At 37.1% G+C, this 15,377-nt stretch overlaps 1 protein-coding gene across 2 annotated transcripts in view; it reads left to right on the top strand.

The window, feature by feature from the left end:
- Positions 1-11,814, top strand: part of LOC135218383 (elongin-C) — a 69,842-nt gene extending 58,028 nt beyond the window's left edge. Inside the window, exons 3-4 of one of the 2 annotated variants that reach the window (XR_010315308.1) lie at positions 10,412-10,632; positions 10,883-11,814. Coding sequence is in view for 1 of the 2 variants with exons in the window: in XM_064254672.1 (XP_064110742.1) it covers positions 10,412-10,553 (142 nt within the window). In the remaining variant the exon portion in view is untranslated. Of the gene's footprint in view, positions 1-10,411 lie in introns of both variants that reach the window. The other variant, XM_064254672.1, reaches the window with a different exon arrangement.
- The last annotated feature ends 3,563 nt before the right edge of the window (positions 11,815-15,377 follow it).

The raw sequence follows: 15,377 nt of genomic DNA, 5'->3' as shown, positions 1-15,377 counted from the left end.
GATTCTGCAATATTTTCCCATTCTTTAAGAGGTTGGCATTGGGTTGGTTTAGGTTCTCCTTCTGAATTCTGCAAGATTTTCCCATTCTTTAAGAGGTTAGCATTGGATTGGGTTAGGTTCATTTCCTAGCTTTTAACCTTCCTTTTCATCTAAGTAACCAGATCAGTAATGTAACTCATATTCTGGTATTCTTATCTTTGAAGTAGGTAGGATCCATCTTAGCTGTGTTTATGTTGCTCAGGAATACTGCCATGGTGGTTCCTTAGCCCAAAGAGGGTTCGTGTCGTATCATTATAGGAAATCCCTGCTATTGAAGATGTACGTTTCCTGGGCAGCTCAAGGACTTCCCCCAGGTCTACAGTTCAATTATTTTGTCATGGCAAAGTTTACAGTAGGAGATTTTGAACATGTTTGTGCCAAGTATTTTGTTTTAGGGCATCCCCATTGGGTATCCTATTGTCTTTTCTGTCTACTTGGAAGATCTTGTCAGACCTCTTCTAAGTGACAGAAGCTAGAAGTCTCGTATTTATGATCCCAGAATTGTTAATTGGAGAAGACCACCCCCTTACCAGCACTCATTTAACAGTCGAGATGCACCAGTGTGCGGTCGACACCTCTGTAGAGCTCATGGTAAGATACATTCCAGGCAGGAGGAATGTTGTGGCCGACAATCTAGCCATTGGAGTAAAGTCTCATGAATGAAGTGGTCTCTGCATCTGGACGTAGTGGTCTCACCGTTTGATCTCTGGGGAAGACTCATGTTAGACCTCTTTGCCGTTCGCTTCAACAGGAAGGTGGAAGTTAATTTCTTAGTGGGCTAGCATCCTTGTCACAATCTCCAGGTGTATGCTTTCAGGATGTCCTTGTGGTGCCTCTGTGTCCACAGCCAGTGTGGTTCCCAAAACTTCTGTATCTTCTGTCAGCAGTTCCGAGAAAATTCCCACCCTCATGTGGAAAGGTTCCACCAGTCGGTAAGATCTCTTGTCGCTTCACGGCCGGAGTCTGTCGAGTATCTCCTGAGAGCAAGAGGCTTTTCTGGCAGAACAGCGGACCAGATGCCCAGCTATCTCAGGAGGTCTTGGTCAGGAGTTTACTACGGCAAATTGGGTTGGGGTCGTTGACAGTGTTTCTCTCCACTGAATTTCAGTGAGCTGAAAGCGAATTGTCTATTCTTTCACAGAAACAAAAAGCTCTTTCCATCTCAGCTTTCAGGGACTACAGGTCCACTTTCGGGTTAACCCTGAGCATGAAGGGCCTGGACATCTCTTCATCCTGGGAAATCTCGATGTTGTTCAGGAGTTTTGAAGAGTCCTGTTCAACAGGAGAACTCAGACATGCAATGTGGGATGTTATTCTGTCATGAGTATAGTCTCCCTCAAGCTCCATTCAAACCACTGTGTCAGTCGTCAGTCAGGAATATGACTCCATGGGAGTATTTGCTTTGTCCTGTCAAGAGCTCTGCACTGCTATCTAAAAGATTCTTCACCTAAGGCCTAGATGTCGTAGACGTTGGGTTAGTACCAGCTAGTCCAGAATGGAAATTTCGAAGATCTCCTTTTCATTCTGGCTGCGTGTTTGATTTAAGCAGGCATACTCCTCACCAGATAGTTCTGTCACAAAGTCTGTGCAGGCTGGAGCATATGACATCAGAGAAATGAGTTCCTCTCTGGCATTTAAAAAGAACTTGTCTGTTCATAGGGTTTTGAATGCTGGTTCCTGGCTTCAGCAGACCACGTTTACTTCCTTTTCCTGAAGGACATTGCCCACAGGTCCTTTGTCTTTTTTTTTTTTTTTTTTTTTTTTTATATTATTATTATTTATTATTATTATTATTATTATTATTATTATTATTATTATTATTATTATTATTATTATTATTATTATTATTATCCAGTGGTGGCTGCCCAACACGTTATGTAGCTCATCTAGTGCCCCCAGCGGGACAGTTGATATCTTGCATAAGATTATTGTGTGAGGGAGACAGAATGAAGGAGATGGCTGGTCTTTCCCTTTTTTCTTTTCTTCCTCTTAAGGCGGGTTGAAGAATAAGACACATCATATGCTAGAACTGGTCAGATACAGGTGAGTGTGGCAGCCATACTGTTTGCAGTTAGTTGGTTTGTTACTAAACAATAAACAAATCTGCTTCCCAGTAGCACTTACTCGTCTCTCTGACAAGGGGAGGGAGGAGTGGTAACAAATCTCTGTGGCCTATGTGGTTTGTTACTAGAACAGACAGAGTTCTATTTTTTACCTTCCACGAATGCAATGAATCTGGACGTGTCTCATTGTGTTTAATCCCAGAAGTTTGAGTTTTTAGATACTTGTTTTATCTCTTCTCTCACAGGCTCAGACCCCCTTCTTTAGAACTCTGATCTTCTAAGAAGGGTGGTCAGGTGGGTTGAACCCCCAGCTGGTTCAGGGTACTTGTACTCCCTTCAAGTATTGTTAAAACCAAGGATTTGTTCTGCATATGAACAAATGACATTTTTAATCAATTTGTATTTTTCATAGCTAACAAACCTGAGGTCTTAACGTTAACAGCCCACCTTTAGCCGCTATTCTCGCATCCTGGGTTGGAAGAAAGACTGATGCTTCACAAGTTTTCAAGCCTGGTCAGTAGCTAACATCTTCCTCATATATGCATGAGTTGCCACATGCCACAGATTCCTTTTATAATCTTTGATTGTTTTTAACTGGTTTCCAGCTGGCTCTAAAAGATAATCTTATTGTGAAGAGCTCAGGTTTGTTAGCTATGGAAAATGCAAATTCAGCTCAGTGTCTCCCAAAAGAATAAAAATTAACATTAAATCAGAATTAAAAATAATAAATGAACTCATAACAAATGTAACATTGTTAAATCAACGGAGGAATAAACATCACCAACAACAGTATATTTACATTATTTGCAAAAATTCAGTTGAGAATGTAAATAAATGTCACCATATGTTGTGTCATTAATGTGATGTAGGATTTTTTGGAATCTGTGGTGCAGTTTTGTGTGAGTGGGCAGTGGTCAGTCAGTTGTTGTGGAGGTAGGGTGCTGCACCCAGGGCTCCATGGTTGAGAGTTTGTGGCGAGGGACCTTTTCCTCTTTCCCTTTATTTTCCTTGCTGGTTGGTGAGTTGAATCTTGAAGGTCATCCATTACGCAGTCTGAGGGAGCTTGCAAGGTGAGTGAGCAGTCAAAGGGAGCTTGCAAGGTGAGTTTAACTACAAGTTATCTAGACCTATTCCAAGAAAGTATGGCATCTAAAATTACAATGGACATGATTAAGCCATTCACTGGTGAAGGAGACGTATCATGGTTGAAGAAGGTAACCTTAGTGGCTAAGCTATAGAATGTATCAGACTTAGCCAGTTTTATTCCATTGTATCTGGAGGGTGATGCTCTAGCACTATGCAGAGATGATGATCAAGAGACGTTTGGGAACATTGAAGGAATTGATTACAGATTTTGGTTAGAATATTGTGGTTCAGGTGGTGCCTACAGAGAAGAATAAAGCTGATATTCTGATGAGAGTCAAGAAGAGTTGGATGGGAAGCAATGAAGTCGAGCATGCACATCTCTGTGCAGGTGTTGTAGTTGATCTAACAGAGTTGCATAATAAACACCATATGGGAATTGACAGAACACTATATTTAGCCAAGAAGTCGGACCCTGAAGTTTCCAGAGAATGTGTGAAGAAGTTAGTTCAGTGTTGTGATCGTTGTCAGTCCATTGATCCTGCTCCTTTGGTGCACAAAGGAGGTGAATTAAGTATTGAAAGAAACTGGCAGCGCCCAGCTATTGACAGATACCCTTTTTATCAGTGGTTGACTGTGGTCCAGGTAGTTTCGCAATATTGAGAAAGTTTAAGAGAGAAGATGCTGAGTTGTATAATATCTTTTTAGAAAGAGGGCCAGCTGATGAACTATTACTGGATAATAGTACAGCATTTAGGTCACAGTGTTTAGGAGTTATGTTGTCTCGTTGGAACATTGTTAGGGCATTTCGGACTGCTTATCGACCAGGAGGAAATGGAGTAGTTGAAAGGCACCATAGGACCATCAATGCTATTGCAGGAAAGGGAGGAATTAGTCCTATTAAAGCAGTATTCTGATACAAAAGCACACCAAGGTCTGGACAGGATGAATCACCTGCTCCACAGCATGCGGTGTACTGATATGAGGGGAGATACCCTTCAGTAGTCCCCAAAGGAGCAGATACCAGCCAAGACACACCCCTTTCAATTAAGATAGGAGAGGAGGTGTAGGTGAAGCCCCTGGATGCCCATTGTACTCTCAATGGCCTAAAGGTATGGTTACTCATGTGAACTCCTTGAACAACATTTCCGCGGATGGAATGCCGAGGCATGTGTTGGATGTGCGACTAGTTGTAGTTCCAGCTTCCCTATCTAATGGCTCAAGCAAAATGTCAAGTGATGATTCAGTCTCTGAAGAATCAGTGAAACCACAAGTGAGTGGTCACAGTGAAACAGGAGAGAATCAGCATCCATGGAGGAACAGAAGATCTCCTGTATGGATGGCTGATTATGTCTGATTAAGTTGTGTGTGTGTGTTTTCATCTTAAGATCATGTAGGCGTGTTGTGTCATTAATGTGATGTAGGATTTTTTGGAAACAGTGCTGTAGTTATGTGTGAGTGGGATTGTCTACACCTGGGCAGTAGTCAGTCAGATGTTGTGGAGGTAAGGTGTTGTGCCCTGGGGCTCCGTGGTTGAGAGTTTGTGGCGAGGGACCTTTCCCTCTTTCCCTTTATTTTCCTTGTTGGTTGGATCTTGAAGGTCATCCATTACGTAGTCTGAGGGAGCTTGCAAGGTGAGTTGAGCAGTCAAAGGGAGCTTGCAAGGTGAGTTTAACCCTCTTACGCCGACTGGACGTATTTTACGTCGACATTTTTCGTCTCCCGTGTGCCGACTGGACGTATTTTACGTCTACTTACAAAAGTTTTTTTTTAAATTTGCGGAAAAATACTTATAGGCCTACCAGCCTAAAACTTTTGAATCACGCGCCTTGCGGGATGCTGGGAGTTCACGGATCAAGGTGTTGTTTTGTTTACAATCGTTACGCAGGCGCGCAAGCGCGAATTTCTTTCTTGCCGCACTAAAAAGTATCTGTGACACATCTCGGAAATTATTTCGTCACTTTGACATAATTTTTGTACCATTGTAAATTAGCCGTTACATGAAGTATTATATATGAAAATGTGCGCATTTTTATGTAGAATACAACAATAAAATACTCATGATTGTAGCTTTTATCAGTTTTGAGATATTTTCATATAAATAACGATAATTGCCAAACTTTCAACCTTCGGTCAACTTTGACTCTACCGTAATGGTCGAAAAACGCAATTGTAAGCTAAAACTCTTATATTTTATAATATTCAATCATTTACCTTAATTTTGCAACTAATTGGAAGTCTAGCACAATATTTCGATTTATGGTGAATTTATGAAAAAACTTTTTCCTTACGTCCACGACACCTGGATCTTTAGAATTAGAATGGTGATGTAAGCACCTGGATCCTTAGAATGGTGATGTAAGCACCTGGATCCTTGGAAACCGAGGGCGTGTTGCCTAAGGTACTTAAAGAGCATAAGGCCTATGTCAAGACTCAAGTGACAGAAAGACTGCTTCTCTCCATTTTTATTTGATCCTCCCTCTGCAGAGGAGCAGCTCATCCCAAGTATGTGCTAGACCAGTGGCTACTCATTCAAGCACCACTATCTTGATGCTGAAGCAGCACGATGTGACTCCTGCTCTTCCTTTTAACAAAGTTGGGAGCTGGTGGTAGAGCTTACCATCATTGTTGTCCAGCTTATTGTAAAAGATGATTAAAAGGACAACTGATATTTTGCAGATTGACTTTTTAGTCAAAGTCTATGGCCACTGCCAGTAACTGTGACTGACAACAGCAAGGGTATGCAGTTATAAAAATCTTAGTCATATCTTTGGCTCATCTGAGACGTGTTATGAAATAACTTAAGATGCTAGAAAATGAAGAAATTAGGATGCAGGAGTAGTATAGTATAGATATCTGGTATGTTAAGGGGGCTGGCCAGCTAATGCCATTTTTTAAGGACAGGACTTTGACATTCATACCACTTAATAAGGTGACTCGGGATATCTCCAAACCGCATATGATTTTTGCCTCTGACACCTTCAGTTTGTGACGCCAGGGTGATTTATCCCGAAAATAACCATTTTCAAATTCTGTCTCCCTTGATATTTAATATTAAGACCTGGGATTACTACCATATATAAACCTCCAGTTAAATGAATAATTTTTTTTTCTAAAAGTCATTTTTTTGCTAGCTATGAATTTTTTCATTATGGTAGAAAAATAAAACCTATAAATCAGGGAAAACATTTTTAGAAAAAAAAAAAAGAAACAAAAATTGAAAAAAAGGCTTTCATTTGATTGTTCTATACAGGTGGCCCGCGGTTAATGGTGCAATCACTCAACGGCGAATCGGTTTTACGGCGGTCGTCAAAAATATTTATTAAAAAAATAAGGCATTTTAAAGGTATCTTTACGGCACAATTTTCAGTTAACAGCGCTGCTAGCGCCGTTGTCTAACGAGTTCATACATTTGTAGAAATGCTGTTCAGACCATAAAGGTTATGCAAATTATATTAACAAATTTTATGGAGAGTTATTACGTAGGTATTAGGGTAAAATATATGCCTCTGACACTGTTCTGTGCTGAAAATATAGTTACATAAGTGCAAATTTAGCTATGGATGTGTCGATTTATAAATGTTCATGGTTTTGTTTAAAATGTGTATGAAAATGTATTACGTGAAAGGCATTTTTATTTCTGTACAGAAATATGATGCAAAGGCAGCTTTTGAAACTGCCCTTCACGTTATCAAATATGATGTTTTTTCATGTTCTTTCTTGTGAGGCGCCGCCTGCTGCTCTTCCGAAAATATTGATTTAAAAAAAGTGCAAATTAGTGATCGATGTGACGATTTTATAAATGTTTATGCTTTTATGTTTAAAATGTGTATGAAAATGTATTACGAATAGGGTATTTTTATTTCTGTGCAGAAATATGATAAAAAGGTAGCTTTTGAAACTGCCCTTCAAGTTATCGACTACGATGTTTTTTCAAGTTCGTTCTTGTATGCCGCCGTCTGCCGCTCTTCCGAAAATATAGTTAAAAAGAGTGCAAATTTAGCAATCGATGTGTCGATTTTTTAAATGTTTATGCTTTTATGTTTAAAATGTGTATGAACATATATTACGTAAAGGTATTTTCATTTTTGTACAGAAATAAGATACAAATTAAGGCAGCCTTTGTAACTACGCTCCACGTTGTCAGGGGATGTTTTTTCATGTTCGTTCTTGTCCGCCAGTTCCGAAAAATGCATTGTGTTATTTTATTAATTATGCATCTCTTCCATAAATCCTTTAAAAAGTTATACATTATTTCACTGTATCCAAGAATATTGTATGTATTCTCATATTATTGTATTTTAAAATACTATGGCAAATTTAAGTCCGTATTCCGCGGAGCGGCCAATGTTGTGGTTTGAAATCAGCTGATGAATACGAGTTTGTTTCACCATAATGCAATTCTGAGCGAATGCTCTTGCTTCTAGTTAGCATAAACGAATATCTAGATACTTGACTTATATGAGACAAAGTTATTTTTCCTTATACAGCGTGGTTTTATGTGGAAATATTTATTGAATATGTCTCGTTGTGAATGTGAACTACTTTTTTTTTCGTTAACATATTACGTTGGCCGCATGTTTATTGCATAAAAAATTACTTGATTCCATTCGCAATAATCCTTTATATCATCGTAATACGAACTTTACGTTATTTATCTTATATCGGCGTGAAACCAACAGTAAAATGTGTTCTTTCAAGCACAGTAGTTTTGATTAAAATAATTTTATCCCAATTTTATCTACGGTTGTGTTTGATGGCATACGTTTACTGCAGTTTTATCCTTGTTGCCGATGTACGATAATAGTCATTAGCAGCTTGAACCGTTTTCTCAGCTTCAGTTATAACTAGGTTTAAATTTGACTGTATATTTCCTGATTGATCTTTAATCTATATTGATCTCTGATCTATAGCGAATAAAGTTATTACATTAAGATATCTCAGTTCTATTCTATACATAACACCATTTATAACAACTATGGTAATGATGTACTGTAGTACAATGATTGAAATACAAGCCAAACGGATGTTATCCAGTTCAGTTGTACTTCGAAAACGAGTATAACGTTAAAACTATACTTTCATCATTCTCTTTTGCTGTTATTGAACTTATGTAACTAGAAGATGGATAAAGTTAGGCCATTGTAATTTGATCTCTCATAAAATTGGACTATCGTAAGACTAATGATCGTAACCTGAACACTACAGCTACCTGTACACTGCATAAACTTTATTATATATCTTTACATACTCTAGACACCCAAAAGTACTGTACAGTAAATTCTATAGTACTATACTGCATAAATATAATTTTACTTATTGCGCCGTTGTGGGATTACGGCGCCTTTGACTGGTCTAGAGTTTCGAAAGAAGGTGTGCGGTGGCCGTAGGCTTTAAAATCGCTTGGCGTCGGCGGCCAGAAACGGAACCCCTGCCGCTAACTGAGGGCCGCCTGTAATGTCTTTCTAAGTTATATACCAAATTTCAGTGCTATAGCTTTGAAACTAAGGGTGAAGATAGAATTTGAAGGTCAATAAGTATAGTTTTGAGATACTGGCGTTCAAAGTTTTTCTTTGTATTTTCACAAAGACAGTGTTAATAAATAATGATTATTATGAATTTTATATTTCTTTTGGGGGTATTAATAAAGCAAAATTATGTTATTTATCATAATTTAATCATAAATGAAGATACCGTTGCTCTTGGATCGTAGCCTGGGGCACTGCATCAGGCAAGACTTGGCACTCATTCCTACACAACTCTCTATCTCTCCCTCACTAACTCCGCTTATTAGAGCGAATTTTCTTCTTCTGTATGTTAGCGAGATGTTTTCTTGGTCTTTTTCCTCTTTGGCATGATGAAATTCTTGCCGAAACAAAGATGAAAGGCGTAAAATCAAGAGAATGTCAAGGTGAAACTCGAACTTTTTTTTTTTTTTTTTTTTTTTTTTTTTTTTTTTTACAGACACTCGATCATGTACTTTGTTTTTACAAAGACAAAGGTAATAAATCATGATTGTTATGAATTTCATATTCCTTTTTGGGTATTAATAAACCAAAACTATGCTATTTATCATAAATGAACATCCCTTTGCTCAAAGACCGTAGTTCGAGGCACTGCGCAACGTGTGTGTCAGGCACCCTTCCCTCTCTCTTCACTAACTACGCTAATATCTTGGATATTGTGACATTCTGAACTCATATTAGAGCGAATTTTCTTCTGTTTGTTAGCGAGATGTTTTGCTTATTTTTTCCTCTTTGGCATGGTGACATTCTTGCAGAAACAACGATAAACAAACATAAAAGTAAGTGAATGCCAGAGGTGAAACTCTAACGTGTACCCTCTATCATGTTTCTGCTCACACTGAAGGGTGATAAGCTGAGAACCTTCCCTCCTGCGACTCATGGAATCTCTACCGATGCCATTGTACACAATTTCTTTGACAATAATTGTCAAAATTTACAATAACAGAAGAAATATTGCATTTTGTTTTTTTTTTGTACGGAAAGAAATATTGCATTTTTTTTGTACGGATCAATGTTTTTGGCTTATTGAGGTACGTTTACTAATTACCCTGTAACTACGAAAGTAAGAGGAATTTTGACAAAATATTTCATATACGCATTCTCCATTGTCATACAAAGCTGAATGAATTTATTCATGATGCATTTTTTGCCCTATTATACCCCCATAAATAGGGGTAGTGGCCGGCCCCCTTAAGTCAAAAATGGGATGAGTGAGGAGAAAAGAGGTTAGAGACTTTGATAGAACCTGTTAGGGTAGATGGTCAAGAGGGAGGCAAAGGATTAGAGTACATATGCTAAAGTGAGGAAGATTTGGAGAAGAAATGTTTAACGGAAGAAATTGCTTTTGACAGTATTGGAGAAAATGCAATAAGGCAACTTGAAGGGTGGCAAATAAATGGGATGAGGGAGGAGAAAAGAGGTTAGACTTTGATAGAACCTGTTAGGGTAGATGGTCAAGAGGGAGGCAAAGGATTAGATAGTATGCTAAAGTGAGGAAGATTTGGAGAAGAAATGTATAATGGAGGAAATTGCTTTTGACAGTATTGGAGAAAATGCAATAAGGCAACCCTGAAGGGTGGCAAATATTTTTTTTTTTTTTTTTTTTATAACTGCCATTTTCAACTAACATTATTTATAAAAGAAACAACTAGTCTCTCTCTCTGACTTATGGTAATTGTGAAACTTGTCTTCTCTTTTCAGATCACATGTTCTCCAGAAGGTCTGCATGTACTTCACGTATAAGGTCCGTTACACAAATAGCTCAACTGAAATTCCCGAGTTTCCTATTGCTCCGGAAATTGCTCTTGAATTGCTTATGGCTGCTAACTTTCTCGATTGCTGAGCTGAAGGTTTCACTTTTATAATAATGATGTGCTTGTTGTGTTGTAGAAATTTGAGGAAGTGGTCTTTCATGATTACTGGTAAGTAGAATAAAATTTATCCATGGTATTAATTTTCTTGAACATTGGAATACTTGAAATCCTTGAAATTTAACACAACTGATCTATCTAATCAGGGAAACTTGTCAAAATGGAAGTTTACTTTTGGCAGTTGCCCAATGCAGACGGGTGCAGATCTTGTGGTTGGTTACCAAGATTTTGAATATTTATCCCAAGTGCCCTAATTAATGATATTACATCTTTGTAATTATATTTGTGATGACCTTGACAGGTTTTCAGTAGTACGTGAAGCTGCAGTATTTAAGGAAGAAAGTCAAAGGAAGAAAGTTAGATACATTTGCTTTAGGTCTTGAACTTTTTCTTATAATACAATTGAAAGATGCTGTTTTTAATAAAGCTTTCTTATTAATATCTTTTATTTTGAGTGAAAGTTATTATGTAGTTATTAGGTTGAATCCAGAGATTCACTATCAGCAAGCTACAGTGATCCTGTACAGTACTTTAGTGTTAATGCTTTTGTACCATTTTTTCCCCTCAAACGCTGAAGTTTGTTTGTGAAAGCATGAATATGTAGGTGCTGTGCAGTCTGAATTTTTAGCTCAGTTCCTGTACTTTTTTTGGGAGGTCTAGTTAGGGTTATCCCATTACTGGTAGGTTATCAGTAAGACAAAATCTGTCTTGTAGTGTTACAGAGTGCATTTAGTTACAAGAGATGCACCTATAAAGCATAGTTTGCAACATGTTTTGTTGTTATATAAGTTAAAATTTTGATTTGTTGATGCAGCTCATTTACGTTGTAAATGTTGTCTTTTTTTAATAATCTAGATCTATCACATCTCTATTCTCCTGCTATTTAATCCACATTGTGTAAAGCTATTTACAATATTTGTTGTATTACACGTGTGTATATCTGGTCCGTGATGTTTGTTCACTTCTTATCTGAACTATAAGGCATTCTTGTCCACATTATTTTTTTGTAATTAAATATTAGCAAAATATCATTGCAGTTGATAATTTGCTAAAACTGTAAAGAAATGATTAACCTCAGTTTTTTTCTTTTTGTCGGAGTATAATTAAACATTGTAGTCCTAAGATACTTTCAAATTTTGCTGATTCATAGATTTCTCATTATAATGTTTGTCATCTGAAAATTTGTTTAAAAAATTCCTTCTGTGGATGTTCAAATAAAGAATTGGTATACTTTGCAGCCTTATGAATTGAAATCCTATGAAATGGGTTGGTTTTGTCACATTCTGAATAGGATGGGGGTTGAAAGTAAGGTGCAATAAACTATTTATTGCAATGTAAATAAATCTTTAGTTTTGAAAAACCAGTCTCTCTTCTCAGATCACCACAGAGAAGGTACTGTGTTAAGTAAAACCAGAGAGGTTCCATCTTGGCCGTTATTGTCTAGTAGCTGCTCCTCTTATGAAGTTACACGAGGCACTCGTGTTTAGACGAGTGAAAGGAATAGTTCTGGAAGAGAGTGAAAACTAAAACCATCCTGTAACAAGAGGTATTGAGATAATTGTTGTTTTAAAGTGTAATCCTTATTTTATTTTTCCAAAGGAAAAACAAAAGCTATCCAGAAAATGGGTAAAAGGAACAATTAATTTTGTATTTAGATACCTAATTACTACAAGCAAATTTTTGGCTGTGTACCGAGTGAACAAGAACAATATTGGTGGATTTAGTACATGAAGCCCACACTTTCCCAGCATACCTTCACTGTTGTGATGTAGCAAAGTAGTCAAGTGTTCTCCCGTATTTGCAGGGAGTACCAGACCCCCCGTGAGTAACCAGAATCCACGAATAGTTGAAATCCCTATAAAAATGCTTAAAACTGGTTATTTTGTTAGTTAAAACTCCAGAAAATCCCACTAAATGTTTATACCTGGTATATTAAATAGTTTTTTCCCAAAAAGTGCATTTTATGATGAAATTGATAAAGAAAAAAAGCAGGAGTTTGTGGATATTTCTCATAGAAAAATATTGCAAATAGGCGAATTTTCCGCAAATAATGGGTAGATATGGTTCATAGAGAAATCCGCGAATACTTGAGTCTGTGAATGCCAAGAATGCGAATATTGGGGCCCACTGTATTTCTTCTAATGAGTGGTACATGTGCACTGGTGACCTGTGTGTGCTTTCTGGCCGACTCTGGGACATGAATACGACATGTAGCAGTAAGATAGTACTGTATTAGTGCTGGTGAGAGCACTAATAAGGTCATTAAGTGAGAAATATGTGCTGTGAGTAAAGTGTGCTTGTTCTCAGTTCAGTGTCACAAAGCCTCGATGTAGAACACAAGTCAGTTTTCTTATATTATCAGATTAACTTAAGAGGGTATTCAGTTGTAATTACATTACCATTTGCACCTGATTTTTAAGGCAGCCATTGATTCCAAAACCCTTATCAGGTACATAATAATGTACTAATAGTACTAAGAAAATAACAAGCTATAATTGACATAACTTGGTCACATCCTTATGATTTGCATTTTCAGTCAGTTGCAATATGAGTTTGAAAATATCAAAAGAACTAACAATAACAAAATAAGAGTCAGATTATGAATCAACATATATGAATATGTGTGTATTTTATTCATATGACATTAAAAATGTGCTCAAAACTGAATCCAAATGTCAGAAAATTTATTTTTTTTACAAAAATATTTTCATGCTCACTCATAATGCATTTTTTTTTTTTAGCTGCAAAAAAATTCCAGAATACATAGCAAATAGTTTCACAGCAATGACGAATAATGAACAACAGTCATCACTTCTCAGCCTTTTGGCAAAGATCAAATTGCAGTTTGTTCATATGCAAGAACAAAGCCTCGGTCTTAACATTAGGATAATCTTCTTGCACCAGCTGGAAGCCAGTTAAAAACAATCAAAGATTGTAAAGCAAGGAATCTGGCATTTGGCAACTCATGCATATACGAGGTGGAAACGGGTCACCGGCCCGGCAAGAACCTCGTGATGCAAGTCTTTCTTTGACCATCTTTGGAGAGCATAGCTTTCGCTCTCCTTCCAAGTCGGTTGCTTTGTTTGCCTGTGATTTCTTTTCAGTGTATTTTGTTATCATCGAGTCCGACTTCCAGGCCTCATCAATGCACGGGAGCATAGAAATGCCCAACTCTTCCCCTCCCCAAGACGGAGCAAGAACCATAGACAGAACAACTATGTTGCTAGGCTTGGAGATGACTTGTTGAAATTGGAAACTGTCCAAAGGTCCATGCTGGAAGGCAAGCAGAAGTCTCGTACGACAGTTACAAAACCACCATTGCAGCAAGGGAACTCTTCTCTGTCTTTATGTCTCTCAATCTCTACATCATCTGAAAGACAAACATTACAACATTCCAAGTAATTGTGTAGTCAAAAGAAAAACTGCTTGTCCAGAATAAATAAAAAAAGGTGTAGAAAAAAGATGTTCAATATAATGAGGCTGAAAAGATGTCTAAAAATAGAATGGTTAGTGGCAAGAGACAGGCCTCTCCCTGGGAGCTTAATAGATAAAAGATGTAACACCAAGGCTAAGACTAAGCTGGGTTTGTTATATCAAAAAGGCAAAACCAAGTTAGAGAGGGAATTTAAGATAAAGGCTCATAGGTTAAAATGAGTTGAAAACAACAAAGTAGCATAGCTGTGTAGAAATAACTACACAGCAGGAAAGATAAAAAAACAAAAAATTAACAATAAAATTTTGTTACATTATTTCTATATACGTAGTCAACGCCCACTATTTGCAGACTCACGATTCACGGACTCGCCTATTCACAGATTTCTCTGTGGACCATATACATACTATGTATAGTGGTACGTATACCCATTATTCGTGGAAAATTTGCCGATTTGCAGTATTTTTCACTAAGAAATATTAACAAATTACTGTACGTATTTTCATATTTTTGTGACGAAAATGCACTTTTTGTGATAAAACATTGAATACTTGGGTATAAGCATTTTTAGAGGATTTTTTTGTTTTAACTAAAAATAGTATGCAGTTCTAAGTGTTCTAGAGGATTTTAAGTATTTGCATATTTTAGCTATTCACAGGGGGTTAGTGGTACTACCAATCTCCTACGAATAAGGGTATCTACAGTACAGTCAACCCCCAGTATTCACGTTCTGGAAATTCACACTCACCTATTCGCGGATTTTTCTGTGGAACCTATCCAAAAATTATTCGCAGGAAGACTCGCTCATTTGTTGGTTTTTTCAACAATAAATATTCACTAATTAGTGCATTTTGACATTATTTTTGATACAAAAGACACTTAATAATTTTCAGATGTTAATATTGAATGATATTGAATAAAATTAATTCTCTTACTGGGATGTGTTTTTTGTATGATAAATAAAAGATTTACTAATTTCCTAATTCATATTGATATTAAAGTAAACAGCAATAATATCAGTTCAATAAAGAAAATACTATAGTCAATTTGTAAGATTTTAGTTTGAACTTAATAAATTATGTAGTTTTAAAGGAATACATATCCCTAGTCTTTTTGCCAGAGACTAAGAAAGAGGGGGGAGGGCGAGTCTGTCAAAAATGTCAAGAAATCTGACAGCAAGGGTGGGTGAGTGTTGCTATCTTAGTGGGTCTCTAATTTTAAAAGTGCTGCCAAGTTGGCAGTCAAAGAATATACTGAAAAATATATATATGAATAAAGGTGATGCCACAGAGGAAAATGGAAAGACAAGAAAGCCAAGATCTTGGCTTTCTTGTCTTTCCATTTCCCTCTGTGGCATCACCTT

The sequence above is a fragment of the Macrobrachium nipponense genome, chromosome 9, assembly GCF_015104395.2.
Source record: "Macrobrachium nipponense isolate FS-2020 chromosome 9, ASM1510439v2, whole genome shotgun sequence".
Lineage (NCBI taxonomy): Eukaryota > Metazoa > Arthropoda > Malacostraca > Decapoda > Palaemonidae > Macrobrachium > Macrobrachium nipponense.
This window is presented reverse-complemented; position numbering and strand designations above follow the sequence as displayed.